This window comes from Schistocerca gregaria, chromosome 8 (genome assembly GCF_023897955.1).
Source record: "Schistocerca gregaria isolate iqSchGreg1 chromosome 8, iqSchGreg1.2, whole genome shotgun sequence".
Classification (NCBI taxonomy): domain Eukaryota; kingdom Metazoa; phylum Arthropoda; class Insecta; order Orthoptera; family Acrididae; genus Schistocerca; species Schistocerca gregaria.
In genome coordinates, this window is record NC_064927.1 from 449,812,337 (window position 1) to 449,837,617 (window position 25,281).

Genomic DNA, 25,281 nt, shown 5'->3' on the forward strand with positions numbered 1-25,281 from the left:
GAAGATGAAATGGGAGATACGATACTGCGTGAGGAGTTTGACAGAGCACTGAAAGACCTGAGTCGAAACAAGGCCCCGAGAGTAGACAACATTCCATTAGAACTACTGACGGCCTTGGGAGAACCAGTCCTGACAAAACTCTACCATGTGCTAAGCAAAATGTATGAGACAAGCGAAATACCCTCAAACTTCAAGAAGAATATGATAATTCCAATCCCAAAGAAAGCAGGTGTTGACAGATGTGAAAATTACCGAACTATCAGTTTAATAAGTCACAGCTGCAAAATACTAATGCGAATTCCTTACAGACAAATGGAAAAACTGGTAGAAGCCGACCTAGGTGAATATCAGTTTGGATTCCGTAGAAATGTTGGAACACGTGAGGCAACACTGACATTACGACTTATCTTAGAAAATAGATTAAGGAAAGGTAAACCTACGTTTCTATCATTTGTAGACGTAGAGAAAGCTTTTAACAATGTTGACTGGAATACTCTCTTACAAATTCTAAAGGTGGCAGGGGTAAAATATAGGAAGCGAAAGGTTGTTTACAACTTGTACAGAAACCAGATGGCAGTTATAAGAGTCGAGGGGCACGAAAGGGAAGCAGTGGTTGGGAAGAGACTGAGACAGGGTTGTAGCCTCTCCTCGATGTTATTCAATTTGTATATTGAGCAAGCAGTAAAGGAAACAAAAGAAAAATTTGGAGTAGGAATTAAAATCCATGGAGAAGAAATAAAAACTTCGAGGTTCGCCGATGACATTGTAATTCTGTCAGAGACAGCAAAGGACCTGGAAGAGCAGTTGAAAGGAATGGACAGTGTCTTGAAAGGAGGATATAAGATGAACATCAACCAAAGGAAAACCAGGATAATGGAATGTAGTCGAATTAAGTAGGGTGATGCTTAGGGAATTAGATTAGGAAATGAGACACTTAAAGTAGTAAAGGAGTTTTGCTATTTGGGGAGCAAAATAACTGATGATGGTCGAAGTAGAAAAGATATAAAATGTAGACTGGCAATGGCAAGGAAAGCGTTTCTGAAGAAGAGAAATGTGTTAACATCGAGTATAGACATAAGTGTCAGGAAGTCATTTCGGAAAGTATTTGTATAGAGTGTAGCCATGTATAGAAGTGAAATATGGACGATAAATAGTTTGGACAAGAAGAGAATAGAAGCTTTCGAAATGTGGTGCTACAGAAGAATGCTTAAAATTAGATGGGTAGATCACATAACTAACCAGGAGGTATTGAATAGAATTGGTGAGAACAGGAATTTGTGGCACAACCTGACAAGAAGAAGGGACCGGTTGGTAGGACATGTTCTGAGGCATCAGGGGACCACAAATTTAGCATTGGAGGGCAGCATGGAGGATAAAAATCGTAGAGGGAGACCAAGAGGGGTAAAAATCGTAGAGGGAGACCAAGAGATTAATACACTAAGCAGATTCAGAAGGATGTAGGTTGCAGTAAGTACTTGGAGATGAACAAGCTTGCACAGGATAGAGTAGCATGGAGAGCTGCATCAAACCAGTCTCAGGACTGAAGACCACAACAACAACAACGTGATAAACATAATGGAAGCAGCAACTGAGCACCCTGGCATCTCACATGGCAGGACACTAGTCCAAATCCCGATATAGAGCTATGTTTTCCATGCTTTCCTTAATTATGTAACAGCAATCACCGGGGTGGTTTTTTTTGAAGACACGGTCAACGTTCTTACCCAAACCGAGCTGCACTCCGTTTCCGATTACCTCGCCAGCGATTGGAAATTAAACCCATTCTTTTATCATTTACAGAAGACACAGATGTGACAGGTACGTTTGTAAAGGCGGCTACAGAAAACCTGATCTGTCGGCCCGACAACTGAAATGTTGTCCACTTCAGCGTAGTCCCCTCACTCTTCAGTTTCGAGAAAAGAAAAAAATTGCGTGGAGGTAGTTCAAACGACTACGGTGGATGTTCCATCACTGGTATGTTGTTTTTCGCCAAAAACCTCTTCACAGACATAGCGTTATGGGTCGGCCCATTGTCCTGACGAGGAATCCACGAGCGGTTCTTCCACAAATCTCGTCTCCATCGCACACGTTCACGGAGGGTCTTCAGAACAGTTACATAATAAGCTTCAGTCACTCAATCATTATAGATAACACCTTGTATATCAAAGAAAACAACCATCATTGCTTTGAATTTTGATTTGCTCATGTGCGCTTCCTTCTTCCTAGGCGATTGAGGGCTCTTCCAATGCAATGATTGGCGCTTAGTCTTTGTATCATATTGGAATAACCACGTTTCGTAACCAGGGTCATTTTCAATGTTTTCAAGAGTTTCAGCACAGTAGTGCACTCTATGTTGCTTTTGCTCGGTTTGTGACGATTATTTGCACCACTTTAGCACAAACTTTTGTCATGCCCAGAACATCAAGCAAAATCTGTCTAACGGTTTCCTTATTGATGCAGGCAAGTTCTCAAATTGCTCGAACGCTCAGACGGCGGTCTTCTCGAACAATTCTACTGACTTTCTCCACATTCTCTTCAGTTTTCGAAGTGGAAAGACGGCCCGATTTCGCAACGTCTTCGACGTCTTCTCTAACGTACTTAACCCATTACTGGGCAAAACTCTATCGGATCATTTTTGCAAACTTTTATACATAAATACGTTACATTGAGTGATTAATTGAATAAAAAGTTGTTCTGAAAATTTTCAGTTTATTAGGACAAAAACTACAGACCGTCCCATTTTTGGGACATTGGCCAAATGCGCTATCCAAATTCACAACCTTATTCTCCATGCATAATATTGTAAGAAACAACACAAACAATAAATAAAGAATGTTTTAATATTACTGAATATCTATTCAGTATGAAATGAAGCAAAACATTTTTTGTGTACACCAACATTGCACCTGTCACAAATTTTTGTTGTTTTTTTCCTTGCAGTAAGCACATCTCTTCTCTGTTTTACTCTCTTCTTTGTTTTACTTGACACAATGAAATGACTTCCTGGATCTAGTCGTACATCTGTGCTCACCTGTCCTCTCATCAATTTGCTTCCTTGAGGTCCTCTGCGTTTTGGTACTGATGCTGATTTCTTTGATTGGTAAAACATCACTATTCTCTGTCGGACATCCAAAAGTGAGAACTTCTCTCTAAAGTACCGGCTACATGTTGTACAACAGACTCATTGTTCAATACATTTTTGCCAATGTCTTCTTCATCTGTTATTACATCTGCATCGGGTGGAATAATCGCCAATTCTACGTCATCATCTTCATCGTCACTCTCTTGATGGTTCGTTAGTTCTGCTAGAATTTCTTCAAGTGTAAGTCCACGCGGCATGTTTTTATCCTGTTGGAATCTTAAAATTCGAATAGAACATGAAAAAAGTAGATATAAAGAATGTAAAATGCAGTTCTTCTCTGTATAATACGTGAATACAAGAATAGGGCACATCAACAATAAATGATAGTGTAACATGCCATTGTCTCATTATTGGGACGCATAAAATATATCGATATTGCACTTGCTTGAAAAAATCTGAAGTATACTTAATCTTACATGGACATCCATATGTTCATAACAAACACGCCCAGACATCTAATGGGTTAAACCTCTTAACTCACTTGAAAACTTGCGTGTGAGACAGACTCTGATCACATAAAACTTGTTTCAGCAAATCTTAAGATTCTGTTGGGGATTTTCCAGATTTTGTGAGGAATTATATGTTAACACGTTGTTCCACTTTAGAGCATACCATAATTCCGACGGAGCTGAGGTACAGAACTCATTTCTAAGAAGGCTTACAGCCAGACTGACCGCGACAGCGGCGTGACATTATGTACACGTATCAGGGAGAGCCACAAAGCCATTCCCTCACTCTTGTCATCGAGGAAGCCGGAAACGTGCACAACAACCAGTTCGGTTTCTTTATTGCCACACCTCGTATGCGCGCGCGCCAAGCCTTCTTTTCTGTCGAAACAGAAGAAAGTTGGATTTGCCCTGGTAGCATTGCTAGATACTCTTCGCGTAAGAAAGGACGATGTGTCCATAAAATGGTTATAGAAACTAGAACTGTACAGTCATATGACATTATTGAGGGAACTCGATGGTGACGATTTTCGAAATTATCTGAGAATGGAAAACGGCAGTTTCACTGTACTGCCTTTAGTGACTCCATTGATTTCGAAGTAGAACAGTGTCATGGCAGAAGCAGTTAATGCTGCTTGCCACTTTCAGATTTTTGGCTACTGGAAGGGACAGATGCCTACAAATATTAACGCTATGTTATTAATCCGTTACTTTTGGAATGTTTGTGACCTGATAACACAGTCGTAACGTATCATGGTTAACACACTGCCACCGTGGTCTAGTGGCTAGCGTTGCTGCCCCTGGATCACGGTGTCCCCGTTCGATTCCTGGCCAGAATGGGGATTTTCTGTTCCTGGCGACTGGGTGTTTGTGTTGTCCTCATCATTTCATCATCACTCATGAACGTGGAGAGATTGAACTGTCTAAAGATTGGAACTTTGTACGGGCACTGGTAACTGCGCAATGGAGCGTCCCACACACCAAACATCATCGTCATCATCTCTGAGGCACAAGAGAAAAACAAAACAAAAAGTCTACACTAACACACACAACACTACTTCAGTACTAGATTGCGCACTGCAGTTCTTAAAAACAGTGTTCCAATCCCTCAACAGTTATTTACAGAGATAATCCATGCAACGTGCAAATCAATATGCTAAGTTCTGAGGAACTACACACTTTAACTGCTCAAAACTCGACTTGGAAGTCCCTGAATAGACTGAGCTCTAGTTGGAAGATCAAAAGTTAACTTGGCAAGATGGGGATACACTGATCCAAATGATATTCGGTGTGACTGTGGAGAAGCACAGACAATTCGGCAAATGCTTCGGTGTCAATTGTGCCCAATCTCGTGTACAGAAGATGATCTTCAACAAACAAAAGTAAATGCACTGAAAGTGGCCAAGTTTTGGTCAAAAGTAATCACAACTGTGTAAAATGTATGTATATGTACCTGTATGTTTCTGATTCGAGAATAATAATAATAATCTACTACTGGGCATTAATATGAGGTGCATCACCCCTTTGCCTTTATGACGGCTTGAACTGTGCTAGGGACAGTTTTAATGAGGTATCCGAATGTCTGTGGAGGAATGGCATACCATTCTTCTTCAAGAGCAGAAACCAGAAACGACAGTGATGTTGGACGCCGGAATCTGGAGCAGAACCAACCTTTTTAACTCACCCAGAAACGTGCCGTTGGTTTCAGTTCGGGACCCTGGGCAGGCTAATCCATTTCAGGAATATTACTGTCCACAAACCATTGCCTCACAGATGCTGCTTCATGACATGACGCATTGTCATGCTGATACAAGCAATAATCGTTTCCGAGCTTTTCCTCTAGTGAACAAATACACAATGCTGTAAAATGTGTTCATATCCTTTCTCTTTCCGCGGTTCCTTGGACGCAATAAGAGGAACACATCCTAACTGCACACACCCTTACCTTAACATCACCTCCCCCCGTATTCCACTGTTGGCACTACACGCGACCCCAGGCAACGTTCTCCAGGTAAGCGCCTGGAATGGCAACACTGCGCCGGCGCGGACTCTTCGAGTATTTGCTGCACTAAATAATTATAAAAAGCGTTGTTATTAAGCTATTTTTAAACGTCTACAGGTGTTATAAATATAATATAAGTGTTGTCAAATTAGTGGAAGTGTTAGTGAAGAATAAATTAAGATTAAACGGGGTAAGAAGCGTATTTTTCTTCTCGCGCCTGTAGCACGAATCCTAGGCCTAATTTCACGCGCGCGAATCGTAAGCAAGCAGTGAATTAAACTTATAGGTAAACGTTTCCAGTTGGTATAAATATAAGTGTTGTTACATTAGTGGAAGTGTTAGTGAAGTGTTAACAAGATTACACGGGATAAGAAGTTGGTTTTCCTTCTCGCGCCTATAGCACAGATTTTAGGCTTAATTACACGCGCTTGTATCGTAAGTAAAGAATGGCTTAAACGTATATGTAATCGCCAGTTTTTTTAATTCAATACTCTTTCAATTTATTTATATCTGACGGAATAGTTTCTAGGGCCCTTCGTTTACGTATTAGTCAGTACTTAAATCAGTTTATACGATTTCTGTTTTTACCATGAGTGAGAAGTATGTGACATGCCGTAGGATCGTTAGTTCCGGGGTATGGTGTGATGGGTGCCATAGTTTCTTTCATTGGGGCGAATGTAGTGGCGTGGGAAATGGAGACATCAATGAGGCTCACCAGTGGTATTGTAGGATCTGCAGTAGAGACAGGAAAATACTGGAACAGGAAGGGAAAATTGCAGCTCTTCAAGCTGACCTAGACAAGGCAAGGGAGGATCTGGACAGGTTAAAGAGGGAAAAGGGTGAAGAGAGGTGGGAAGTGGCAACAGGTAATAGGGGGAACAGACAAAGGAGAGCATCAGACAGCTTTGTCATAAATCTTGAAAATAGATTTGACCTGTTGCCTCAGTCAGAATCGGATGAGCCTCATGTAGCTGAAGCTGTAGAAAGGGCACAATAAGCTTTCAAGGACTTGAAAAAGGTAGGGAAATTTGTGAAGAGAAAGAAAGTTCTGTTGTTAGGTAGTTCCCATGGTAGAGGTGTTGGCCAACTACTGCAGGAAAATCTAGGTGCAGAGTATGTCACAAACTTTTTCAAGCCTAGTGCAGATCTGGGTCAGGTAACAGAGGATGTAGGTTCTTTATGCAAGGATTTCACGAATGAGGATGCCGTGGTTATAGTGGGTGGTCCGGGAAATAGCATTGACAGAGACTCTGAATATTCCATAGAGAGTGAGCTGGTGAAGATAGCATCAGCAACGAGATTACGAGTGTGGAATTTGTGTCTGTGTTGAGACGCCATGATCGGCCTCATTTGAACTCTTCTGTAGGGAGGGTGAACTTGGAGTTGGAGTGGCTGCTTAGGACGAATATAGCGTCCCATATTGGTTTGATTCCTGTGGATGCTATCAATAGGTGGGCTACACTAGGCATGGCCTTCACCTCAATAGGAAAGGGAAGGGAAAACTGTCTGAGTTGATTGCAGAAAACTTAAGGGGGGACACTGTCGCAAGTGGTAAAATACCAGTGGCCATAGGTGTCAGAGGGATGCCTTTTTTTTGGATTGGGAAGGGGGAAAGATAATCTAACCTAAACCCAAACCCTCCCATTTGATTGCTGCAGAGTATAAGCTGATTCACTCGTTTCCAGTCACCAACTGTGCAAATGGCATTGGCTACACTCTTTTTAACGCCCTATGAACAGTTGTTGTGCTAGCTGGACTGCGGGTAGCACTTTGGAACTCACAAATAATTCCTTCCGCAAATTTCACGTGATTTTCTACGACCATCCTCAGCAATGCTTCGCAGTCGCTGTCCGTCAGTACATGTTGCCTGCCTGGTCTTGGTTTAACTCTGGCTGTTACTCAGCGTTTCTGTTTCACATCCACATCACCAACAGTCAACTTGGGCAAGTTAAGAAGAGCGGAAACGTCCCTCATGGGCTTGTTATCGTGAGACATTCAGTGCCTAGAACACGATCAAAGTCACTGACCTCGTAAGTGGCAGACTCTCGAAGGTAGACGTGTACTATCCCGAGAAAACCTACTTACAAAATTTCAAGAACTGGCTTTAAATTATGACTAGGAATAGTATACAACCCCCAACTTATCACTCTCGTAGGGACATTTCTACTTCTATATTCCGCAAATCGCCGTGAAGTGCACGGCAGAGGGTACGTCCCATTGTACCATTTATTACGGGTTCTTCCTGTTCCATTCACGTATGGAGGGAGGGAAGAATAAGCGTTTGAATGCCTCTGCGCGCGCTGTAATTGTTCTAATGTTATCCTCACTATCCCTAGAGTGTTGTAGTATATTCCTAGGGTTATCAGTTAAAGCCGATTCTTGAAACTTTGTTAATAGACTTTCTCAGGATAGTTTACGTCTATCTTCAAGAATCTGCCAGTTCAGTTCCTTCATTATCTTGTGACACTCTCCCGCGGATCAAACAAACCTGTTAGTACTATTTCATACTGACCCTACATGCTTGAGCAATATTCTAGAAACGGTCGCACGAGTGACTTGTAAGCAATCTCCTAGTCATAGGATACCTTTTTTTGTTTTGTGAAGTGCACAACTTTACATTTCTGAACATTTAAAACAAGTTGCCAAACTTTGCACCACTTTGACTAAATATTTATGCAGCTAATTTCAGACAGTACTTCATTAGAGATAACTGCATCATCTGCAAAAAGTCTGAGGTTACTTTTAATATTGTTTGCAAGGTCATTAATATATAACATGATCAGCAAGGGTCCCAAGACACTTCTCTGGGGCACACCAGAGAATACTTCCACATCTGACGATGACTCTCTATCCAAGATAACATACTGCGTCCTCCCTACCAAAAATTCCTCAATCCAGTCATCAATTTCACTTGATACCCCATATGATCGTACATTTGACGATAAGTGAAGGTATGGTACTGTATCAATCTGACTGCTTGATCTACAGATTTCAGTATGTTACGTGAGAAAAGTGCGAAGATTGTTTCACAAAATCGATGTTTTCGGAATCCATGCTGGTTGGCATGGAGGAGGTCATTCTGTTCAAGATACATCATTATGTTTGAGCTTAGAATATATTCTAAGATTCTACAACAAATAGATGTTAAGGATTTTGGACGGTAGCTTTGTGGATCATTTCTACTACTCTTCTTCTACACAAGTGTGACCTGTGCTTTTTTCAAAGAATTGGGCATAGGTTTTTGTTCAAAGCATGTACGGTAGATTATAGTTAAAAGAAGGGCTAACTCAGCCGCAAATTCAGTATAGAATCTAACAGGGACTCAATCGGCCCCTGGAGTTTAACGATTTCAGCTGTTTCTCAATAACATTGACATTAATACTTATTTCACTCATCTTTTTAGTGGTGCGAGGATTAAATTTGGGCGATTCTCCTGGGTTTTCCTTTGTAAACGGAGTTAAGCATTTTAGCTTTTGCTTTGCTACCCTCAGTTTCAGTTCCTGTCTCACTCGCTAGAGAGTGGACAATAACTTTGGTGCCACAAACAGCATTTACATACGACAAGAATTTCTTTGGGTTTTGTGTAAGATCATTTGACGTTATTCCGCTACGGTAGTCATTGAAGGCATTACACATTGCTCTCTTGACAGCCAAATGCGTTTCATGCAGTATCTCTCTGTCTATAAACCTATACTTTGTTTTACACCTATTATGCAGTAATCTGTTTCTTTACACTGACTGTATACCATGGGGGGTCCCTCCAATTATGAACTGTTCTACTGGGCACATACCTATCCAGCGCATGGTCAGTTATTCTTTTAAATTTGGGCCACAGTTCTTCTGCATGCTCCTGCCCTGTGCTGAAAATCTAAAATTGATGTATGACACTACTGATTTTTTAAATCCAGTCTACTGTTTCTTTTAGTTGTACTTTGTACTTTGTTAACCATTGTTGCTACGACCACATCATGGTCAATGATAACAGTTTCGATGCGGACATCCTCAAAGAGGTCAGGTCTAGATGTTGCCATTAGATCCAACCCTTTTTCCATCTTGAGTGGGATTCCGAACTATCTGTTCTACTTAGTTTTCAGAGAAGGCATTTAGTATTATTTCACAGGATGTTTTATCACGCTCACCACTAACAAAACTGTAATTTTCCCAATTGATTTTAGGATGATAAAGTCTCCACCGATGAATCCACTGTGATTGGGAAACTTAAGTACAAGTAAATTGAGGTTTTCTCTAAAGTTTTCGGTTAATTCAGAAGACGAACCTGGTGGGTGACAGAAGGATCCAATTATATTTCCATATCCACCCCTAACACTGAGTCTTGCCCAAACAGTCTCATATGCAACTTCAATTTCTATCTCGGTGGATCTGAGTTTACTGTCTACTGCAACAAATACACCACTTACATTTCCAATTTGCCTATCCTTTCGATATATAATTAAATTTTCCCCAAAAAACTCATTGCTATCAATTTCATGTTTCAACCAGCTTTCTGTTAAATTAATTACAGCGCACACAGAGATATTCAGTCATTCTGCCCACGCTCCATAGACGAGTGGAACGGCTAGAAACTCTAATACATGCCACAATGAGAAGTACCCTCTGCCATGCGCTTCACAGTGGTTTGCAGATACAGACTCCAAACCGAGGACGGCTTGGCATTTTTCACATTAACGAATCGTTGCCGTTGGTGAAAGAAGAAATTCATCCTAATATTTAGCGCGCTTACTAAAGTTTTTTAACTGATTGATAAAATGCCTTATATAAAAATCGAAAGTTTGCTTATTATCTTCGCCATTGACATCATCACCGTTTTGGTGGGCCAGACGCTGCTTTCCGACACCGCTATAACATTCATCAGAATTGTCTACCGCGTGTTGACAGTCTTGGAGCTCCCGTGGTGATGGCAATCAGCGAGAACGTCAGCTGTCAAGAGCTTTATGGAGAAAAATAAACACATTTTGTTACTCTCTTTGTATCCTTTCTTGCATCCACTGAGATGTATTTATTGTTTTCCAGTTGTCATATCTATTTCGAAGCCAAACGTGTTCATTTTTAGGCACAAGGTTGCGGAAATCGATGTACCTCAACATTCTGTATAACGTGTCATATGCAGTGACGGCGAGAAGAATGCTCATTCATGTTTCACCAAGCACGAATCCTCATTCTCTCTGTGCATCTTTGTCACGTTTAATTCGTCATAGCGGGATGTAGTCATTGCTCTTGTCAGCGCTGCCGTGGCCTTCACAAGTAGCCTGCGCAAAGAAAGCCGTTTCGCTGGGTGGGGGAGGGGGGGGGGGGGGGGGGAGATGTGTATGGGAGTGTCAGAGTCTTTGTGCAGTCCCACGCTTTGTGTCATCGGATGACAGAAGGTGCGTGTAAACATTACACACTGTCCTGTGAAGAAATTGAGGCAGCGACCTGACAAATTCAAAAATCGGGCTTGTTTTAAGTGCGAGATGGGTGGGAGTTTGCCCCTCTGGTTGCCTGTTATGGTTTTTGAGCGTTCTTGCTGCTAGTGTTTTGGAGCTCCCATAACCTCGTACCTCGCCAATTAGGGCGGTATCGCAAAGTAGATAAAGTTATCGTAAGTGAAAAATGAATGTGATAATTCTATAGCCTTCTAATTTGCTGATTTCTTTACAGCAGTGGGTCAGCTGCACCACCCAACTTCGGAAAATCTGGAGACACTCTCACAACTACTGCGAGAAATGGAGTGACAACTGGGACCAGGGCAGAACACCTGCAGGAAGCAAAGACTCTCCCAATTTTCTGTGAGGTATTCACCAGGAGGCGGCGAAAAAGGTCTAAGAAAATGTCGCGCTACACGGACGTGCCGCTCGGCATAATCGCCGTACAAAAAGTGTCGGACTGTTGCAGTATTGAAGCTGGACCAAGACGAGCTTTACTGTGAGTACAAACAGTATGTGTACGTTTTAAACTCTATTTGTTGTTTATTTTTGTTCTAGTTGTTTGTACTAAATGGGCGCTTGGGCTAATGAAACAGTTTTGCCTATTTGTAAGTAAGGTTAAATCGTCTCTTTATCTTCTAAGTGCTGTATTCATTTTTGTCCCCATTCAGATATAAAGTCAGTGTTCTGTTACTGACCTACATGTCGTACATGTTTTATCATATGTCACGAAAGCCATTGAGTGTGGTGAAAAACGTGTTTCATCAGAACTGCAGTGGACTGACTCCAGGTGCTGATGATGATACAAATGTTTCAACATGGTGCGACTGGGCTCCATTTGGTAAGAATTTATTTGTGGAAAAAAAAAATGTTAGCTCTCTCATAATCACTACTTCTTGATATAGATTGCCCTCTAACTGTGTATAATGTAGGTGATGTTTCATTTACAGTTCCTTACATGTTCGTTATCTAATGTACATTACTGGTTACTCAAATGAACATGCAGCATTTAAACAGCAAAGAAATTTTGCCAAATTTATCTGTTCACTATTTTAATGAAGACTAAGTCATTACCTGTATCTAGTGTTTCAAATATTACAATTATTAAACATAGAAAAAGCCAGTTTTCCTCAGTTCAGATACTTTGCATGGCATATGTGACTACGATGTATGGTCCGAGATAAATTTCAGTTGTAGCTTTTGATACATAAGCAGTTAGTTCTGTTAAAATTAACATAAATAGTAATATTTAGTATTAAATCTTTCAGTTCTGTGATTTTCTTCTTGTTAGTACACATTACAATTTTTGGTGTAGGCCTACTGCAGATTTATTCAATAATTTTTGCACAATAATGAAGAAATTGTTAAAAGTTACTTATTGGAAACCATCCCCCCCACCCCCATCTTTTGCATTTTTCACTATGTCATGGATGTAAATATTAGGGTCCACTACTAATCAGTTTGTTACCACAACCAGATTTTATGCCTTCACATTTTGTGACCTTCCAACCTGACCTAGACCTCAGGCTGCACTACAGATCAGTCTGTTCCCACAACCAAGGTTTCAAGGGAGTGGGGGGATCCAATATATAAGTTTAACCAAGAAATTATACTTAAAAATTATATTAGTAAGACACTAGATTAACAGTCCGATAAATAATCTTTCTCTTGATGTAGCATTTAGTCTTAGTGAAAGAAGGCATTGATATTTAAATTATCATTTATTTGTTATGAGTGCTTGAGGTGTTCTGTATATTCTTATCTTCCCTTCTTTATATAATATTTTTAGATCGAGATGACTATTCCACATTGTTTGGCACACTGGACTCTGCATTTTTGTTTGCTTACAGTGCTGGAATGTTTGTGAGGTGAGTACAGAATTAATGAAGATGTGCATGTAGTAGTTGTAGCACTAACCAATGGGTACAAGTTTACAGTTTTACTTCCCATTTGCAGTGGAATTATAGCAGAGCGAGTAAACTTAAGGTACTTCCTATCACTTGGGATGATTTTCTCTGGTGTATTCTGCTACTTATTTGGACTGGCAAGGACGTGTAACATCCATGCCATGTGGTATTTTATTCTTATGCAGGTACAGTATGCCATAGTATCTTCACTGTTCAGTATATAACCTATATTGTAAGTGAAGTAGAGGATGTGTTGTGTGTGTGTGTGTGTGTGTGTGTGTGTGTGTGTGTGTGTGTGTGCGCACTTGTGCATGTCTGCATGCACACGCATGCATGTATGTTCATAATTAAATATCAAAGTCTCACAATTGGTATCTTTCTTGCTGGTATCTTTATGCATCATCACAGACAGACAGAAAGAATGATGATTACAGAATCAGTGCCGTTTGGGAGAGTTCAGTCAGTTTGTGATGTCTGAAATTTACACAGAGAGGAATTAATGATTGAGACAGCAAGCAAAATTTGAGAAAAGATGAAATGTGCTAAACTCATTGGTTATGCAATCTGGTTATCTAACCTTCAACATTCTTCTGTAGCACTACATTTCAAAAGCTTCTCTTCTTATCCAAACTGTTTATTGACCACACTTCCATAAATGGCTACACTCCAGACAAAGAACTCCTGAAAAGACCTAAAACTTAAATCTGTATTTGATGTTAACAAATTTCTCTCCTTCAGAGACACTTTTCAGGCTGTTGGCAGTGTACATGCATTAGTTGTTTCGCTGCCCAAGTAGAAAAAATCATCTATTATTTTTAATGTCTCATTTTCTAATCTAATTCCCTCGGCACTGCCTGATTTAATCAGAGTACATTATATTACCCTTGGTGTACTTACGTTAATGTTCACCTTGTACCATCCTTTCAAGACAGTGTCCATTCCATTCAGATGTTCTTCAAAGTCCTTTGCTGTCTGAGACAGAACTACAGTTTCACTCTCAGACATTCTTGCTCCATTTACAGATTGAATAAAAATCAGCAATATGTACAATTCTGCTTTGACCCCTTTCTCTATCCCTGCTTCCCTTTCACACTCCTTGACTCATAACTAAAATCTGATTTCTGCAGAAGTTGTATGTAACCTCCTGCTCCTTGTATTTTACCCTACCTACCTTCAGAATTTTGGATAAAACTCTGATTGACATTTACACATATTTTCCAAATTTGTAAACACTGTAAATGAAGACTTGCATGTCCTTAACCTGTCTCTTAAGATAAGTCATAGAATCCATGTACTCTCACATGTTCCCACATTTCTCTGGAATTGAAACTGGTCGCTCTGAGGTCGGCTTCTATCAGTATTCTCATTCCTTGGTACATAATTAATGTTAGTAATGTTAGTTACTTATTGAACTGAAAGTTCAGTAATATTCACTCCTATCAGCACCTGCTTTCTTTGGAATTTGAATTACTATATTCTTCTTGAAGTCTGAGGGTATTTCACCTGTCTCATACATCTTGCACACCAGGTCGAACAGTCCCAAGGATATCATTAGTTTTGAGGGAATGCCATCTACTTCAGGGGCCTAGTTTTGACTTAAGATATTCGGTGCTCTGTCAAATTCTTCTCACTGTGTCATATATCTTATTTCATCTACGTCAACATCCTCTTCCCTTTCTATAATATTGCCTTCAAGCTCATTTCCCTTGCATAGCCCTCTTGATATACTCTTTTCAGGTTTACGTTCTTTGCTTAGTACCGGTTTTCCATCTGAGCCTTTGATAATCATATAGCTGCTTTTCTTTTCTCCAGACATCTGTTTAATTTCCCTGTATGTGGTATCTATCTTTCCCATAGTTATATATGCTTCTGTATCCTTACATTTGTTCTGTAGCAATTCATGCAAAGCCATTTTGTATTTCCTGCCAGTCTCATTTTTTTTTAGATATTTTCATTTCGTTTTCCTGCTTCATTTGCTGCATTTTTATATTTCCTTCTTCATCAATTAAATTCAATATTGCCTGTGATAGGCAAGGATTTCTACTAGGTCTTGTCTTTTTACCTATTCGGTCCTCTGCTTCCTTCACTATTTCATCTCTCAGACATAGTCATTTGTCTTGTACTATGTTCCTTTCCCCTTTTGTAGTCAATCTTCGTGTAATGTTCCCTCTGAAATTCACAATCACCACTTATTCTTTCAACTTATCTTGGTCCCATCATCTTAATTTACTACCTTTCTGCAATTTCTTCAGATTTAATATACAGCTCATAACAAAAAATGCGGTCAGAGTAGACACGTGCCCCTGGAAATGTTTTGCAGTTTAAAATTTTGTTCTGAAATCTTTTCTTTCCATTGTAGAATCAATCTGAAAATTTCCTTCTTTCAGGATTCTTAGACGAAATGAGCAGTTAAATTAAAAGGAAGGTCAGCGTTGGCCGTAATATTGATGATTTATTGCTAGCAGAATTGATTTTCAATCACATAGTGATCATCTTCAGTGCTGTACAAATTAAACTCAGACACTGGTATCAAGTTATCAATAACCAAAACTTGGTTATTGATAACTTGATACCAGTGTGTGAGTTTAATTTGTACAGCACTGAAGATGACCACCATGTGATCGAAAATTGATTATACTATCAATATTACGGCCAACACTGACATTCCTTTTAATTTAACATATATGGACATTGTGCACACAGCACTCCATGGAGTCACCAATCAATGAAATGAGCAGTGAGTAAATTATGCTCTATGCAAAATTCTGCTTCCTCTTTCATTCCTTTCGTCCAGTCCGTATTCACCTACTAGGTTTCCCTCTCTTCCTACTACTGAATTCCAGTCCTTCATCACAATTAAACCTCTCTCTCCCTTAATTATCTAAATAATTTCTTTTGTCTCATCATACATTCTTTCAATCTCTTCATCTGTAGAGCTAACTGGCTCATAAACTTGTCCTAATGTTGTGGATGTTGGCTTCGTGTCTACCTTGGCTACAATAATGCATTCACTCTGCTGTTCATAGTATTTACCTACGTTCCTATTTTCTTATTCATTATTAGACCTACTCCTGTATCACCCCTATTTGGTGTTGTATTTATAACCCTGTACTCAGCTGACCAGGAGTACTGTTTATCATGCCATTGAACTTCACAAATTGCCACTATATCTATCGTCAACCTATCAAATCCCCTTTTTAAATTATCTTCAGTTTTTCTGGATGACAAAATCCCTAGAGTAGTGCCTGGCTGGAGATACCAGTGGGAGACTATTGCACCTGCAGAATATTTTACCTAATTTAAGCATACAATACAGCTCCATTCCCTTGGAGTTTCACCTTGCTTTCAGTCATTTGCAGTACCAGCATAGCAAGACCATGTTACAAAGCCAGATCAGTTAATCATCCAGACTGTTGCCCCTGTAACTACTGGAAATACTGCTGCCCCCTTTCAGGAACCACATGTTTGTCTGGTCTCTCAACAGATACCCATTTGTTGTGGTTGCAGCTATGGTACAGCTATCTCTATCACGAAGGCATGCATGCCACTCCACCACAGCTAGGTGTACCGTTCATGGGGAGGGGGTGGGTGAGGGGGAACAATTAAAGGATATATAAACAACAGACAGGTAAATTATAAAAACTTAATCTGTGTACAGTTTTTTTGGAATGAAGCTGCAGCTGTGGAAAAAAGCTGCTGCCTCATTTATACTAAGTGACTGCTGTTGATCTATTTATAGCTTTTCTTGATTACAATCATAGTTATCTACATCCATAAGTAAAGAGCTCAGTTTACAATACATTTCTACTAAACAAGAAGTTCTACAGCATACACTTCTACTTGCCATGTAGCTAACAGAATCTAGAAATTCAGATAACTTGTAGAAAAAATTCACATTAAGATGTATTTTTAATCAATTTTAGTTGTAATTTCCCATTTCCTGCTTTATATTAAATGAAAGCTAGTTGAATACCTTTGCTCCGGAGTACACAACTCCACTCTGATTATTAGACATGGGAGGCAAAGTTTACAAGAAAATTATTTTTGTGTCATGTATTCTGACAGTGTAGTCATAGTTCTGTGTCTACATACATATTCTGCAAACCACAGTGAAGTGCATGGCAGTAGATACTTAGCACAGTACCACTCATTATGGTTTCTTCTCATTCCAATGTGTGCAGCAGGGGATCAATGACGGCCTAAATGCCTCTGTGGAGAGCAATATGTAGAAGGCACAAGAATCTCTCTAGACTCACTTAACACTGGTTCTGGGAATTGTAAACAGGCTTTTGGAGGATAATTTACATCTGTTTTCCAATTCTACAACATTTCTGTGATGCTCCCCCATGAATAAAAACACCTGTTAACATTTCTACCTCCCTTCTTTGTATATATTATTATCTCCCATTTGGTATGATAGTCAGTCTACAAATGAAACTGTTCATAAAACACTTGTGCCTCCAATAATGAAATATTGTTCAAGTGTGTGGACTCAAACCACACAGAACAGGAGACTTGTACAGAAACTCAATTCAATTTCTTTTTCTCTATGTCTACATGACGTTAAAACATACTCAAATAAAGGCAACATGAGTGATCATAGGTTTGCTTGGCTCTGTGGAGTCTCATGGAAATGATGCAAAACTTTAATTTGTAAACACTTGATGCCAGCTATCCCTTGAAAGCTTGCATACAGAGTTTCAATAACCAGTGTAAAACGAAGAATCTAGAAATATTCAGAGCTATTAGAAATTATTAATTGTTTTCAGAGTTCAATATTTTCCAAACTATTACATGTACAAACATGTTTGATGCATGAACTGAACCAAAAACTCTACAAATATTCTGTAAGTGCCTGTCTTGTCACATGACACACTTCCAAGAGATACTAAGGCTCATTCCGCACCTTATTTAGAACATCATGTCAGTGGTCATCGCAGCAGCATTTGTGTGTTCTCTGAGCCAATCCACTTTTGTTGGTAGTGGGAGTACATAAATGTGATCCATAATGTACTCCCAAAGATAGGAAAAAGTCACAAAGCATTGAGTTAGGTGACCTGGGGGAGGGGGTCACTATGCCCAATAGAGCAACACAGAAGTTCATCGTTTTCATAGAATCAAACATCATTGCTCCAATGAGGGGGTGTCCCATCATGTTAGAAGATGATTTTTGGAATCAGAAGTCAGTTGTGGAAATAATCACAAGTTCATTGTATTGAGGTAAGAGGTACCTGTCACAGGGTCCTCAGAAGAAAAACAGCCCATGCAGCTTTGTCTAGATACCAACACACAATCCTCTGCTTATACAGTAGTTCTTTCTAATTCTTTGTGAATACTTCCTGCACTGCTGTAGCAGATAAACATCTTTGTTACCATTTTGTCAGAGTGCTGCACTCGTAACACCAACTGGTGAGCACAATGCAAATTCGGTGAGTTTACAGTTCTATTCATGCATCAATCAAATCTGTGCATGTAATACTTTCGAAAATATAGAACTCTGAAAATGAATGAATCATTTGTAGCATCCCTGTATTTTAGCTTCTTTCGTATCACTCCCATAGAGATCACAAAGTCAGCATTAGCCTAATTATAGCATGTGCATAGGTATTTAAGTAGTCATTTTCTCCATGCTCCATACGTAATTAGAACGCGAAGAAACTGTAACAAGTGATATGATGTTAGGGGTCTTCTGCCATGCAATTCAGTGGTTTGCAAAATGTGAATTTAAATGTATGTGTGGATTTCCATCACAAAATATACTCACTGCTGCTTCTGCTGAATAAACACTTTATTTCCTTGGGAGTGTGACTGTACTTTATTGGTCCACTAATCATTTGAAATGAAAGAGGTGTACTGTGTGTATTGTGATGTAGGACAAGTCAGTATAGTGATATTGTAAATTATGCAAGATTATATAATGACAAAAGAAATGTGGATTGTTTTGCTGATGTGGCAATATATGATTAGATGAAGACATAATTTCAGAAAAAGTAGAACTTTAGTTGCACTGTAGCACAAGATTTTTTTTAAAAAAGGGAAATGAAAATAAAGGGTGTCTCAAACAGAATACTGGATTTGAAGCTACTATAAATTGAATGCATTTATTTGAAAGAAGCCAACAAAGCACACAATTCTCTTCAGGAGGTGTTGTGGTTTAAACGTGAAACATAGTGTCTGAAATACGACTCCCTAACCCCCCCCCCCCTCTCCTCTCTCTCTCTCTCTCTCTCTCTCTCTCTCTCTCTCTCTCTCTCTCTCTCTCTCTCTCTCACACACACACACACACACACACACACACACACACACACACACACAAACGCTACAAGTGATTACTTGGTCCATGAAATTAACCATCACCCACTCACACTTTTCCCCATCAACTTCGTCGTGAATATGTTAAATTTCTTGTTTGAGTTCCAACGGATTAAGGGGTTTGTTCTGGTAAACTCATGATTTAGTGTATCCCCAATAGGTCAGGTCTCAAGACTGAGGTGGATAGATTTAATCTCATCATAACAAGATTAGTCTGTCAAGGAAATTTTCATGCAATGGAGGGATTGTGTCCCCTGAAGTGTGGTAGGTTCTGCCGTCTTGTTGGAATTAAGATTCTCGATCTACATTTGATCCAAATGGGGCCAAAGGAAAGCAGTGTGCACCGTGCAATAAAAAGTGAACTCCATTTAGTGTGACAGCCTTTCCTTGTTCACCTTCAAAAAAGTAATGACGGATTAAGCCAACACTCCAAATCCCACTCCAAACTGTAATTCACTGAGGATGCATGTATTTTTCATGAGTTACCCTTGGGTTCTCTGATCCCCACATTTGGTAACTATGCTTGTTCACAAAGCTGTTTAAATGGAATTGATCTTGGAAAGTGATTCACTTTGTGAAACCATGCTCTCTCATTCCTTTTCCAGGATCCATTGCACAATTGTTTTTTTCCCCATGATTCATTGCTTCCTGTGTTAAGGGGAGCTGGAACGATAAAAATGACAAAATTAATGTTTTTTTGTTTGTTTTCTTTTTCATTGTAAAATTATTTGGAGTTTTCTGAATAAAACAAATCAAGTTTCCCCCTTCTAAGTAAATTCTAAGTGAGTTTTTTATCGCTGCAAAGTTGACGCGCGATGCAAACGGTTGTTACGACTTGGTGTGTCACCTCTGATGGCGCCGCTCAGTGGCTGCAGGCAGGGTATCGTTGCAGAATTAGACAGTGTTTTGTTTTCCAACGTTGTGTGGCTTGATCTATGTGACAAGTGACTGTTTATATCGGTAAATACAAATGCTATAACATGTGTGTTGACTTGTGGAGTTCACTTTGTGTTGTTTAGCTGTTCAATTTTGCGTATTTGATGAATGGCAGCTAACTCTGAATATAGATAAATGTAAATTAATGCAGATGAAAAGGAAAAAGAATCCTGTAATGTTTGAATACTCCATTAGTAGTGTAGCACTTGACACAGTCATGTTGATTAAATATTTGGGTGTAACATTGCACAGCGATATGAAGTGGGACAAGCATTTAATGGCAGTTGTGGGGAAGGCGGATAGTCGTCTTCAGTTCATTGGTAGAATTTTGGGAAGATGTGGTTCATCTGTAAAGGATACTGCTTATGAAACACTAAAACGACCTCTTCTTGAGTACTGCTCGAGTGTTTCGGATCCCTATCATGTCGGATTGAGGAAGGACATAGAAGCAATTCAGAGGCGGGCTGTTAGATTTTCCGTGAATCACTACTGAGGAAATTTAGAGAATCAGCATTTGAGGCTGACTGCAGTACAATTTTACTGCTGCCAACTTATATTTCGCAGAAAGACCACAAAGATAAGATAAGAGAGATTAGGGCTCATACAGAGGCATATAGGCAGTCATTTTTTCCTCGTTCTGTTTGGGAGTGGAACAGGGAGAGAAGATGCGAGTTGTGGTACGAGGTTCCCTCCGCCACACACCGTATGGTGGATTACGGAGTATGTATGTAGACATAGATTTTGCACATACCTGCTTTACGTATTTGGTTTGTGGATATCAGTATGCCCCGTTTCTGCAATCGAGTGTTTAAGAAAAGGCAAAATGAGTGGAAGAATAAATCTTTTGTTGTTTCGAAGGGAGATGCTGCTCGGACTGCTTCACCGACTGCTCCAAATGAATGTGATAGAACTTCTTCCAGCAAGAAACTTTGTGACAGCAAAGAAAAATTTGAAAGCTATGAAAGTGTCAGTAATGTTGTGAATGAAATAATTAACATTTCCTGGCTCTCTAATATTTTGAAACATAATGTATTATGCCAAGTTTGCAAAGAAAGAGGACTGGAATTGAAAATAACTTCACACATTGGTTTGGCATGTAAAATGTTATTGAAGTGTAACAAATGTACTGTAGAAGTTCCGTTTTCTAACAGTGTTCCTCGTACTGGAAATAGTGGAAAGAAGATGTATGATGTAAATGTTAGGCTAGTGGGTAATTTCCAAGAATGATTGCCTATCGAAGTCGCTGGGTCTAAACAATACATACCAAACGTCCGATCGTAAATCAATCATTCAAACCTGATGGCGGGCATTTTGAGTATGTTTACAGTGGTCACTACAGCAATGACAAAAGAAGAGCATTACAAAGATACTTGTAATTGCAAAAGAGACAACTTACCTTACTCGTCATCAGTGTTATCGTCATATTAAAGTCCATTACAGTGGTCAGGATGGATGATTTGGAAGAGTTGAACCATGTATTCTTCCTGATACTTGTTCGTTTTCCGCAATGTCCACAATGAAATTGTAATGGTATTTCAGCATCGAAACCATTCTTATGAAGTTTTACACACTTCGCACCACCACAGTCTACACAGTCCCTTCTTCCCTCGTCTGGTAGTATTCCATATTTGCGGCAAAAAGTCAAACAATTTTCTATGCTGGATAATCATGGAATTCGATTTTTCCCTGTGAGAGAATCCGCTGAAGAAACATCAAGAACACCAGACATCCCACTCACTAACAACATAAATCATCTGGGTTTCCCTAGCAACTCACAAATAATTTGTGGAAGTATGTAATTTGAGCAACTACAGGAACAACGGGAAACAGACAAAAATGATGATCACCAATAATTGATCACAACGCCCGCCACCGGAGTTGCATGATCAATTTACGATTTCACATTCGATATGTGTCGTTTGGACCCAGCTACTTCGATAGGCGATCATGCTTGGAAATTACTGGCTAGTGTATGATTTGCATTGCATTGGTGAGGGCAGTGCTGCAGGGACAATGTTATGTGGCATTATGAACTTGCCAAAACCACCAACCAAGTTTGGATTTTATAATGAATGGTGGGATCTTCTGCTGAAGATATTGCTCAAGCAACAATGAAGAAAGCAGTTGAAGAAGCTGTAACAGATAATTGGAAGTGTAGAGATTTAACTGTTGCTTTAGCTGGATCATGGCAATGTAGAGGTCATAAATCTGTAAATAAGCACCCACAACATGCACTGTGCCCCACAGGTGACGACTCGCGGTGTAAGTACCAATCAGGAAAGGAATATGTCCGTAAAAACAGTTTCCAAATGCTGTAATTGGGTCCATATTCAGAGATTTATCACAGCCAAGTTTATTGGAAAAGTGTTTACATGGGAAAACACAAAATCCAAATTAAAGTGTAAATAATTTAATTTGGATTAGGATTCCCAAAAGAGTGTTTGTACAGATAAAAACATTGCATTTTGGAGTGTATGATGCAGTGGCAACATAGAATGAAGGGAACATTATCAAATGTGATGTGCTGAAACATTTAGGTGTCCAACCAGGACGACACAACACCATTTCCAAAATGTGCCTAATTGATGAAGAAAGACTAAGAGGTGCAGGAAGAAGAGACAAGAGCCTGCAACATACAGCAAAAGGGAAGAAAAGACCAGTGAAAAGGAAACTAACACTGGAAAAAAAGAAGAGGATGCTGATAATCCATCATCTGGGGCAGAAACATATTAAAAAACTTTATAAACCATTTCCCATAACTTTAAAATTTTCATCTTTGAGGAACATATTCTCAGAAACTGCCTACAGTATATCAATGAACTTTATACACAATATGGATTACTTCTTTTCCATTCATTTTTATAATAAAATGTAAAAGAATATTGTATAATTCAAGAGTTAGAGAAGAAAAAGAGCAAAATTTTAAAGAAAAAAATAAAGATCTGTTTAAAAAAATTATAAAACAAAAACGAATTAATATTTCTTAACATGACATTATAACTTTGTAGAGAAATATTCGCTGAAGATGTAGTCCAAATTTCAGAGGAATATGTTTAATGGTTTTAGAAAAAAGGTTCCTTTTGTTTGTTAAAATTAACTTTACTAAGCTTTGTACGATTGCAAGCACAAATTTTTCATTAAGATTCTGTGCATTGTTGCGGGACACGGGCACACTTCTTGAGCACGCAGGCGACATGATTTTCCTCGACTCACAGTAACAGAGTAAAGGACAGCAACGTCATTTGCCTCATTCTGGCCACTTTGAGGGTGTTCAGGGCTTTTGACACATACTGTTAAACTGTCTTCCCACTCCCCCCCCCCCTTCCCCCCCCCCCCCCCCCCCCCCCCACACACACACACACAAATTTCTTGATGGACATACGGACAGTGGATTCATTTGTTGCATTGTTGTGTCCAAAAATAGTACAGAGTTTCTGAACATTTTGCACAAAACTTTTGTCATTCTTCTAGTGAGTTTTCACAGCCTACACTCACTGTTCAATACTGTATGTTTCCATGCCAATACTCCACAAACACAGACCTGGAAAACAAAAGCGCAGTATCAAAACATACGTCAATGAACACTCATGACAAAATATGCGGGGAACAATCTTTCCAATAACCATAAAAAAAAATAATGTGCTTTCAAAATCCAACACTCTTTTTGACACACCCATTATGAAAATAAGCAAATGCTACTGTCTTCAGAGAGATGTTTCTGAGAACAGAACATGCTGAACTGAGCTTCTCGATTAGTTTATCTATGTTTTCACTATCTTTTAACTTATTATCCAGCTGGGTTCCATTGAATTTGACACTGATTTAGTGAATTATAATAAGGTCTTCTGGTGCTAACAAGTTGTTAATGTTTGTCTGAAGTGGCATAATTTGAGCCTTCATGAAATGAAGACTTAAACTGTTAGCTGTAAACAAGTTGTAGGCCTTTTCAGTTATCAACTGAGGTGTGACTGATAATGCTGTTTCAACTCCTCATTAGAATGCTTGTATTCAGCAAATATTAGTTTTTGAACCATTCGTTAAAGTCACTGGATGGTTTTATGTCTGAGACAGTCTGTTAATGAGGTACCCTGTTTGCTGCTATGAAGGTAAAAATCCATCCGTGTAAAATGATTACCATTATTGCCATAACACTTCAGTTTCTAAATTGAATTTTGTGACCCACACAAAGGCTTGGTAATGTCACAAAATTTTTGCCTGATGTAGTTCAGCAACTCAGCAGAGCATGGACTCAATGAGTCCTTGGAAGTCCCTGCAGAAATATTGAGCCATGATGCCCGTGTAGTCATTCATAATAGCAAAAGTGTTGCTGCTGCAGGATTTTGTGCGAGAACTGACCTCTAGATTATGTTCCATAAATGTTGGGCAATCTGGGTGCCAAATCATTCATCAAAAAATCATTCGCTCAAACTATCCACAATGCTCTTCAAACCAATCACAAACTACACTCCTGGAAATGGAAAAAAGAACACATTGACACCGGTGTGTCAGACCCACCATACTTGCTCCGGACACTGCGAGAGGGCTGTACAAGCAATGATCACACGCACGGCACAGCGGACACATCAGGAACCGCGGTGTTGGCCATCGAATGGCGCTAGCTGCCCAGCATTTGTGCACCGCCGCTGTCAGTGTCAGCCAGTTTGTCGTGGCATACGGAGCTCCATCGCAGTCTTTAACACTGGTAGCATGCCGTGACAGTGTGGACGTGAACCGTATGTGCAGTTGACGGACTTTGAGCGAGGGCGTATAGTGGGCATGCGGGAGGCCGGGTGGACGTACCGCCGAATTGCTCTACACGTGGGGCGTGAGGTCTCCACAGTACATCGATGTGGCCGCCAGTGGTCGGCGGAAGGTGCACGTGCCCGTCGACCTGGGACAGGACCGCAACGACACACGGATGCACGCCAAGACTGTAGGATCCTACGCAGTGCGGTAGGGGACCGCACCACCACTTCCCAGCAAATTAGGGACACTGTTGCTCCTGGGGTATCGGCGAGGACCATTCGCAACCGTCTCCATGAAGCTGGGCTACGGTCCCGCACACCGTTAGGCCATATTCCGCTCACGCCCCAACATCGTGCAGCCCGCCTCC

At 39.9% G+C, this 25,281-nt stretch overlaps 1 protein-coding gene across 13 annotated transcripts in view; it reads left to right on the plus strand.

Annotated features, from left to right (window-relative positions):
* LOC126284759 (glucose-6-phosphate exchanger SLC37A2) overlaps positions 1 to 25,281 on the plus strand; it is a 200,549-nt gene that overhangs the window by 109,095 nt on the left and 66,173 nt on the right. For 5 of the 13 annotated variants that reach the window (XM_049983904.1, XM_049983917.1, XM_049983906.1 and 2 more), the window contains exons 2-5: positions 11,249 to 11,512; positions 11,685 to 11,854; positions 12,803 to 12,881; positions 12,970 to 13,105. In XM_049983904.1, the coding sequence (XP_049839861.1) occupies positions 11,249 to 11,512; positions 11,685 to 11,854; positions 12,803 to 12,881; positions 12,970 to 13,105 (649 nt within the window). Of the gene's footprint in view, positions 1 to 10,875; positions 10,975 to 11,248; positions 11,513 to 11,684; positions 11,855 to 12,802; positions 12,882 to 12,969; positions 13,106 to 25,281 lie in introns of those variants that run through there. The other 8 variants (XM_049983905.1, XM_049983910.1, XM_049983912.1 and 5 more) reach the window with 5 other exon arrangements.